Source organism: Ixodes scapularis, unplaced genomic scaffold, assembly GCF_016920785.2.
Source record: "Ixodes scapularis isolate PalLabHiFi unplaced genomic scaffold, ASM1692078v2 PGA_scaffold5__190_contigs__length_132052651, whole genome shotgun sequence".
In the NCBI taxonomy this organism is placed as follows: Eukaryota; Metazoa; Arthropoda; class Arachnida; order Ixodida; family Ixodidae; genus Ixodes; species Ixodes scapularis.
The window spans coordinates 54,899,106-54,908,706 of NW_024609880.1; the positions used below are offsets into that span (position 1 = coordinate 54,899,106).

The 9,601-nt window shown below is 48.6% G+C and overlaps 1 protein-coding gene across 1 annotated transcript; it reads left to right on the forward strand.

Annotated features, from left to right (window-relative positions):
* Nucleotides 1-2,019: 2,019 nt before the first annotated feature.
* LOC121837990 (tudor domain-containing protein 1-like) lies at nt 2,020-6,860 on the forward strand. The gene has a single exon (XM_042293939.1). It carries the CDS (start codon nt 2,334-2,336, stop codon nt 4,665-4,667), a length of 2,334 nt encoding a protein of 777 aa, XP_042149873.1. The 5' UTR covers nt 2,020-2,333; the 3' UTR covers nt 4,668-6,860.
* Nucleotides 6,861-9,601: the final 2,741 nt, after the last annotated feature.

Consider the following 9,601-nt stretch of genomic DNA (forward strand, 5'->3'; position numbering starts at 1 on the left):
TCTCTGCTGGAGCACTTTTTATGTTAATTCTTACTGTTGCTATTTCTGTGTGTCGACAAATATGTTAGAGAAGTGTATATTGTTTTATTAAGTCTCTTGAATTGGTCTGAATTACTGGTGTTTGTAGAGGAACACCATTAATGAAGGTCCTTCATGACGGACGGGGTATAATAAGATGTTTGTCAACGGCACAGGATCTATCTCGCACACATATTGTGCAGCACAAACATGGCCCACAATATTTATTTTTCTCGAACCTTGGCATCTACCATACTGTGCTTCCGCCCACCCCCAATATTTGAAACACCTGAAAAAATATGCACAGTACATATATATGTATAAATGATGCCCTCACATGCGCTTATTCCCTGTATTTTCACGATTATCTCCAAATTTCGGTACCTACTGGGCAATGCAGACAGTGTCGGAGGGGATAGGTGGCTTAGTGTATCAATGCTCCACTGCTCGGAGTACATAGGGCACAAGCTCCGTGATCTGCAGAATGTATGGTTCCTGAAATCAATCCCAACACCTTTCCATGTTGATAAACAGACACCACAGAGTTTTAGCACTCCGTGGTGTCTTCTTTCTTTTTTTCTTGTCTTAAAGGGATACTATAACTAAATTTCAGCACTTATTTTTTGGTCTATATGTATTCAGAGGAGCAGTTTCACATCGGACACACCAATATCTTGTTAAAAGAAGCACAAAAAGGAATTTTAAAACAAATTAAACGATTAGCAAAGAGCACCTGGTGGATGTCGCTAACGCCTTGTTTGTAATGCCCGTCTAGGAACCTTGAAAGGTAGTGACCACTGATCTTCACTAAAGGGGGCTGGATGGCGCATTGAGCAAACAGGTATGAAGCCACCGGAAGTGAGCGGCTTGTCCCGGAAGTGAGCGCTTGGCAGGCTTTGTAACCCTTCCAAGGGCTGGTTCGAAAATGTCCAGGGCGCTGGATTTTCGCTTGTTCCCTCAAGAGAGCCTGCTTGTTGCGCAGCAAGAGCGCATGCGGACCCGAGAAGTATCGTGGAAAGCCATTCAATGTAAACATTTTGAGATTCTAGTTAATCAAGTTGTGAATATGTCCCAAGTTCAAATGCCTCATTCTCGGGATTCAATCCAGAACGGGAGTATTAAAACCCAATCAAAGACACAAAAAAGCATGGTCCAAAATATCGACTGAATGCACTAGGAAGCCCAGCGCACGCCCGACTTCCGGGACAAGCATCAAACTTCCGGTGGCTTCACTTGCGCCTGGCTCGGAGAGCAGCTAAGCGCCATCCAGCCCCCTATAGTAGAGATCAGTGGTAGTGACTGTAACTGTCTCGCCCACTGATCTACAATAGAGATCAGTGGTCTCGCCTCTGGCCACCACGAGAGAAGAGGAAAGGGGAAAGAGGAACTCCCCTCTCCCCGAGAATCTCTTTTGTATGTCCCAGAAGCAACGAGGTAGCCCAGAAGTCGCTATTGTCCCTCTACAAGATTACAGAAGATTGTAAACCGTCACTCAAAATTCGTACAAAAGCAGCCGCTTCGGTGGCTGGAAGGACTATCTCGACGCCAGCCTCGCCGCAGCTTTGTTCGTCCTGAGACGAACTACGTCACGGTTCCGTCGGATGTCAGGTGGTCTCCACTGGCTGCCAACGTTAACTGGCTGCTCTCCGAGCGCTTGCCAGGTTGGGCCGTTTATACCGAAAAATAGAGCAACCAGGCTCAAAATACCAACGTGCGATTATCATTTACGGATATTGTGGGTCATGTTCAACCTATTTTTGAACATGACTGGTATCTTTCAAATTTCGTTGAAGTATCTCTTTAAAGTGCAATCATGGTTTTCTCGCGTTCATATTCGAATCGTGGCGGGTGAGAAACAAAAAAAAAAAAAAAAAAGAAATAGTTTTGACTTATGAGCTAGGTGGCGCAAGCTACCGCCCGTTACAAAGGGTACAGTTTAGAGCGTTTAGAGCCGATTATACAGCCATTAGCATAATAACCTGATTATTATCCATTCATTCGTCTTCGTCTTTTATCGTGTTATCGTTTTATCAACGCAACGAGGAAGTCTTTGTTCTTCCCTTTTTTTTATAGAAGAAGACGTTGCACACTGGAACAGTTCGTGTCACGCGATTAATTTCACGCGTCTGTGTTCTTGTCCGTGTGAACGAGTGTTTGCCTTGTTGGTGGTTGCGACGACTGATTCCGCGACTTGACTTGCGATGCACTTTCCATCCTGTCCCTCGCACTGAAGCAGCTCCCTCGCGTTCCAGGCGGGATGGGCAACTGACCTCGGTATCCACCCCGAGGTTTGGGTGACTGCAGCCGACTCCAAAATGCCCGTCGCACGGCGACATGTCATACCAGAACCCACTGACGTTCCGATACGTGTCCGTGTGTCGGTTCAGGTAACGCATTACGCGAGACCCACGAAACTGTTCCTCCGCTACAACTTCGACGACCCCGACGATGACGGCGTCCCGAGTCCTGCGCCAGGGGTGTCTCACGTGTACGAAGTTCACATCGGAATGTTCTGCCTGGTTTTCGAGGAGAAGAGCCAGCGGTTCCTCAGGGCTCAGGTCACCGACGTCCATAAGAACCTCAGCGGCATCCAGGTATCGGCCGAGATTTTGTACGTTGACCGGGGAAACACGGACATGATAGGGCTCGACTGCGTTTTTCCCATCACCAGAGAAGTTTCCTCGAAGCCCAACATGACAGCCCCGTGCTGCCTTCGCAAGGTTCGGCCAACGAGCCAGAGTTCTCGCCTTGACCTGCAGCGGGTCTCTCCGCACAGCCAAGTTCTCTTCGACGCCATTTTTTATGGGATATCGGACGCCGGAGTGTACGACGTGGACTTGTTCGTGAGAGATCCAAAGGCGCAACCGACCAATCGCCTGAACGTAGCTGAGCTTCTCGTGCAGCACGGGTTTGCGGAGTTTCTTCGGTACCTCAACGTGACGGCGCCGACCGACGTGAAGACAACGAAGCCGCTCATGAACGGCAAAAGCGTTTCCAATCACACGGGCGCTGGCGCTTCGATACAGGCCTACCCAGAAGCGGTCTCGAAGATCGAGTACACGCCTTGTGTCCCATCGAGTCTTCCGCCCACGGCTGTGCCCGAAGAGAGCTGCTTTGAAGTTGAAGTTACGTTCACGTGCTCGCCCGACCTCTGGTACGGCCAGCTTGTTGGGCTGAGAGGACGCTTAACCGATGTTCAAAGAAATATTGCAGGATGTGACCTGGAGCCCTGCGCTGCCTCCGAAGTTCGCAAAGGGAGCTACTACATCTACAGAGACCTCACAGTGCAGTCTGCGGTCAGGGTGAGAGTCGAGGATCTGGAGAAGGTGGGATCACACTTCCAGACACGAGTTTTCTTCGTCGACTATGGCAACCGGAAGACAGTCAGCTCTTTGTGCCTTTACAAGATGGATGCCAAGCTGGCACAGCAGGGCCCCTTGGCTTTGAGGTTTCAGCTAGCCGGTGTCGAACCTTGGAATGCTTGGACAGATGTCGACGTGAACCGGTTTGCGCAGCTGACCCATAGTGAGTCGCCGCTGGTAGCCGTGGTGACCAGCAAGGAGAAGAGCAGCGATGATTACGGAGACTACATCTTTGTAGTGAATCTCAAGAGTAGAACTGAAGGTGACATTGCAGAACGCTTGATCAGAGATGGACATGCACGAGCACCGAGTCGGAGGGAGTCCCTCATCAAAAGAATTGACAGATCTGCCATCGAAGACTTCAGTCCCATGGACGAAGATTACCACAACTCTTTCAACAGTTACAAGGTCGACACAGACGATCCTGGAGTGGCCACTGCAGACTTTGCTGTGAAGGACGAAAGTAGGATATGCAAGTTCTTCAGCACCCAAGGCTACTGCAGGCAAGGCGAGTACTGCATTTACAAGCACGTCTTGGGTGAAACGAATTCCATGATCCTGCATGTCAAGGAGGAAGTTCCCACATGCATGGCGACCCTCAAGCTCCCCAAGGAAGGCTGCACAGTATTGGCACAGGTCTCGTATGCAGTGAGCCCTAGCAACTTCTATCTCATATTTCCCTATGGCCATAAATCCATCCAGAAGCTCATTGAGAAGGGATCGTCAGCTTCCAAAGAGAGATTTGAGAGTCTCATGAAGACCTTGCAACTGGCCTGCAGCTGTAGCTCCTTTAATGAAGACAGGCTGGTATACAAATCTGAAGGTGAGCTGGTAGCCGCCAGAAGCAGGGACGATGAGCGGTGGTATCGTGCAAAAGTGGTTGGCCTTAGCACCGAGAGGAATGCTGTGAGAGTGGCATTCCCAGACTTCGGAGATGAGGAATGGGTGTCTGCGAGCTGGGTCAAGACGCTGGAAACGCAGTTCCTACGCCTGCCCTTCCAGGCGGTGCAGGCGTGTTTGGCTGACGTGGAGCCTAAAGGTAGTGGCCGTGAACGTACCTGGAGCGCTGAAGCATGTGCGGCTTTTGTGGAGTCTACTGCTGGAAAAGACCTTCTCGCTGAGGTTGTCGGCTATAGCGAGAACCTTATGCGGGTCAAGCTGCACTTCTGCGAGTCTGGGAAGCTGCATTCTGTGAGCAGTTGCCTGGTAAGCAGCTGGCAGGCACAGTTCATGCAACATCAACATCAAAGTAGTGGCTCCGGTAGGAACATGCCATGTCCGGCTTGATTGACAATGCATGTTATGTTTTATAGAAATAACACATCCTTCGTACGGTGCAAAAAAAAAAAAGCCAAATAGAATATTTGTTTAATTTGTGTTTCACAGTGTTATGGTAAAACCTTTTTACTTCATAGCTGCCTGCCTTCTCTACTTGATACTTTTTCTAATATTCCTTCAGGGTTGTTTTAAGTTTTGCATTCCTTCTTTTGTGTTACATTCTGTGTGCTCAGCCTATCTCATGGTTACTATTGACAGCAGATATGTGCTTTGGTGCGCATTCTAGGAAGTGATGTTGATGGGCATGGGCATACTAACCGGGGGGCAAGGCATGTGTTTTGCCCCCCCGAAACAGCCACCACTGGGCAGGGCAAACACTGGCCGGCGGCGCGCAAGGGATACCGAGGGCACTGCTCCCCGTCCCTGGGGAGGGGGTCATCTGGTTTGCCCCCACCACCTCCGGTGGCATCGTGCAAAAGTGGTTGGCCTTAGCACCAAGAGGAATGCTGTGAGAGGCATTCCCAGACTTCGGAGATGAGGAATGGGTGTCTGCGAGTTGGGTATGTTATCATACAGGTCCATTTCGTGATCCAGGTACTGGCTGTGATTAAATAATATTCAATGAAAGACTGATTTATAACATAATATTGTGCATGCTGTTTTTCGTGCCTTGAAACAGTATCCATTACTCTTTTCCTGTATTTCAACATCCCCAACCCCTATACACCAACTCAGTCTGTAAACAAGCAGGTTATTGTACAGAAGCTGTGAGCACTGCATGCATGTGCAGGAGCTTGCTTTTCGAAAAGTAAAGCATCTATCTGCACACACTGTGTTCCACAGGCAGTGCCACTTCCTTTGTCATTATGTAAAAAGGTGAGCTGGTGTGAGCTGCCTTACCTGTGCCTTGGTTATCATTTAATTGCCAGTTTTTCTTGCATCTACCTTCCTGTCGCACACTTTTATTGGAACAGAGTTCTTATTCCCCACGTAATACTGAAGTTGGAATTATTATGAAAAACTTAATTGCCCTGTTGTGCTCATCGTGAACATTGAGTAGCAGAGCCCTGTGCACCATTGTGAAAGGAGTGCTGAGCTCTGGAATGTCTACCTGGTGAAAACATGCTTCTCTCCATATGCGACATTGCTTAAAGCACTTGTGCTCTAAGCCAGGCAATGCCTGCCCGTGCCAGGCTAACCGCTCCCTTACTACTGCCACTGTCACTCCATAGCTCAACTTCTAGCACTTTTGCATGAGTCATGTCGAAAACATTGCTGGAAAAATCTGCAGTTTGAACATTCCTGTTTGAGTATGCACTAACCTCACTAACGTTCTTAAAACTTGTCACCAAAGCATACAATGGATAATGGTACTTGGGAAGAGCACCATGAAAGCCTTAGAATTGCAGCTGAAGTTTTGCTTAGAGGTTGGACTACCTTAGAGCACCAGCCCTTTCATGAACAATGTGCTTGCATTCTAGCACTTCTGAAATAAGGCGTATTTGTAGTGTTCCTAAAAAGATGTGAACATTTCAGCATTCTTTTGTATGTATGCATTGATCTCACAAACCTTAAAAAAAATGTCACGAAAGCATGCGGAAAACAATGCTTGGGAAGAGGCTCCATCTCCATAAAAGCCTCAGAATTGGAGCCAAAGTTTTGCTACGAGGTTTGGCTATCTAAGAGCACAAATCCCTTCATGAGCGATGTGCTTGCATCCTAGCTCTTGTCAAATTGAGTGTTGCTGGAGATATCAAACATTTTGAATATTTCCTGTGCATATGCATTAATCTCAACAATCTTCTAAAACTTGTCCCCAAAGCATAGAATGGGAAATGTTGCTTGGGAAGAAGCACCATGAAACCCTGAATGGCAGCCAAATTTTGCCAGTAGGGTTGGTTACCTTCGAGCTCTGGCAAAGAGTTCTCATGTCGAGACATCAAGCTTGTTCAACCAAGACAATATAGCCATGTCGCGTTCCATGTGGCCATTTAGACTGGAAAGCTTAACTGATAGATTATTCCAGAGCTGCTGCAAAGCCCAGTCTCAAGACAAGGCACCAACACTGTTGTTATATCGGAAATGGGACATCTACTGTGACGTTTGAGTAGTCATCGGGTTTGTGGCATTGTTTCCTTACAACACTTTGTATTGTCGTCAAAGTTAATTTTGTTTTTGAATAAAAAATATTTATATTTTTGCACTTATCATTTGTGCATGTGCCTCTCAACTTTACAACAGCAAACCAGATGTGGCCCAGGGACTTGTAATAAAATGAAGGATGGAAAGCCTTGTAATGGAGAGCTCCCGTGAGGCAGAAAGGGGAGAAATTGTACTAGTAGTCGAGGCAACCTGCAATGCAGTTTGGCGCTACACGTTGCGCCATCTAGCGGCTGCAAAATAAAGAAACTGGGTAGGCCAGGACTACGCGGGGGCTGCGGGCGAGCGCATCCAGAAACCACGTGTGAACGTTGCATTTCGGATCGGCGTGAGCTTTTTTTGAACTGTTTTTCGTAAAAGTAAGTCCCAACTTCACGTCTCTATAATCTCACCGGGTTCCTGTGACATCTCGCTTACCCCCTCCTAGAGTTCCCACAAAAAATAAACGTTGCTACTGCTGCATGAAATACGGCCACAGTCGCGAAGGTGATTCGAGCGTCAAACTTCACCGCTTCCCTTCGAGATCTTGGGAAGCGACACGGCGACAAAAGTCGATTACTGCAGTGCGACGCAACAAGTAAGTGAATTTTACAAAAACTGTTGGGGCGGAAGTGAACGAAAATATATGTGCAGGCATGGAAAGTGGTTGGACGAACTCATTTTGCAGACTACTCGGTCGGCAAAATAACATATTTATACAAGTTGTATTTCGAGTCGCTTTGACAGCCACATTAGGGAATTACGATAGGAGGAATCGGGCCGATTGTTGCCTCGCTGTGACGTCCAGAATCGGGCGATCAGGTCTTCAAGCTAAAGGCCCGTCGGCTCGTTCCGGCACTCCTAATGCCGTTTGGCACGCGTGGTCGCAACCAAAACCTTCCAAACCTGCAATTTTTCAAATAGTGAATTTTCGTAGCTCAAAGTTTTGTTTGTTTCAGCAACCAAATTTAATGCTGAGTCTGGTAACAAATGTGACGGCGTGCAGAAAGCAGGATGCTAAAGTTTTTCTTTAGAAAAATCTCGTGCGAAGCGTAAATATCCTTCATACCCGTACACATAAGCGCATGCAGAGTTTGGTTCTAATTACCTAAGTTTTATTCTAGTGTGTGTGGGCGTCGGGAGGAGAGGACGGCCGAGCGAGGCGCGAGCGGGGGCCAGCCGGCGAGGAAAGAGGAAGAGCGTGCTGCACGAGGCCGGGGCCGGGCAGGAACGACAGAGCCGTTCTGGCGGGTCTGGCCCATGGCGATTCCCGGGAGCATTCCACTAGCGAAGTTCGGATCAGGACCGGCGGAAGCGGCGAACCCTGACCATACTGGCCTAGGCCATGACGATCCAGGAGTGGTCCCGCGGCGAGACTCTGGCTGTGATAGCCCGGAACGGCTAGCCTACGCAGCACTGGCGTGGGAAGGGCGATCCGCAGGCCTGGACACGGGCGACAACTAGGGTTGGCGGGTCCGGACTGCGGGCTCTCGAAGACGGGCAACCGGGATGTACAATAAACCCATTCGCTGCCTTCTCGTTGTGTTGTGTCACTTCCTGGGAGACGAGCGAAGCACAGACCGATCGGGCGGCCACAAGTAGTGAAGACAACTCATACTAGGGTGACCACCTTTCTGCTAGCGACATGCGGGACACGCAGAGCAGGGGGGAAGGGGGGGGGGGGGGGGGGGGGGGTAGAGGAAATTTATTAACACGCACACTACGAACCGAGGCTCTGTTAACACATTTAATATCCTGTGTTGTTTATACATCTACAAATTGGATAGCATCAATTAAGTTCAAATAATTTTCACTCCCTGTGACATCTTTTAATGCCAAATATGTTATTAAATGTGTCGAAGCTGAAAACATAAAAATCGATTGCAGCAAAACTCAATGCATCAAATGAAAATAAGAAACCGTAAATCTTTTTCGAGTTACTGCTTTCTGTCAACGCTTACTTTTATCAACATGGCCCTACACACATTTTTAAGATTATGTTCTTTTCGACCTTTGTGAGTTGCATACTTTTTGACTTGTGTGACCGTCTTCACTGAAAAAGAAAACAATCCACAGCAACCCTTTCGAATTGAAGCAGCGAATTGAAAATAATTACAATAACTTGTATTTAAACTTTTGGCTAACAATTTTCTTTCACAATATCTTGCCACCAAGGGAGAGGCACAACGGCGCATGCGCGTCGGAGCTCCTACAAGAACCATGGTCGCTTCCCGCGATGCTTGTGTAGAAAATGGAGTACCATTGCGGTTCACACGATTACCAACAACTTTCACGCTTCCCGTGCCCCGTTGTTTGGCAGCTACATGAGCTGCAGAGTGAATTTTACGACAGCGTGAAATGCGGGACATTTTGAAGAATCGGGAATTTCTAGGCGGGACGCGGGACACGAGCCCTCGGTGCGGGACAGTCCCGCGAGCCGCGGGACGGGTGGTCACCCTAACTCAAACTGGTGTCCAAATGACGACTCTAGCATATTCTCTCAACACCTGGACCTATCAAGGCTCCCGATGGTCTTAAAAAACCGCATAAAAGAACCAGGGACATGGCACACAGGGACGCAGGTGCACACGGGAACTGCTGAAATCGGGGTCGCCGCCGCTCGCAACGGCCCGACGGGCAAACTGGCCGCCCCATTAAAGGTAGGGTGACCACCCGTCCCGCGACTCGCGGGACTGTCCCGCATTGAGGGCTCGTGTCCCGCGTCCCGCAAGAAATTTCCAAATCTTCAAAATGTCCCGCATTTCACATTGTCGTAAAACTCACAACGCAGCTTATGGCGCTGC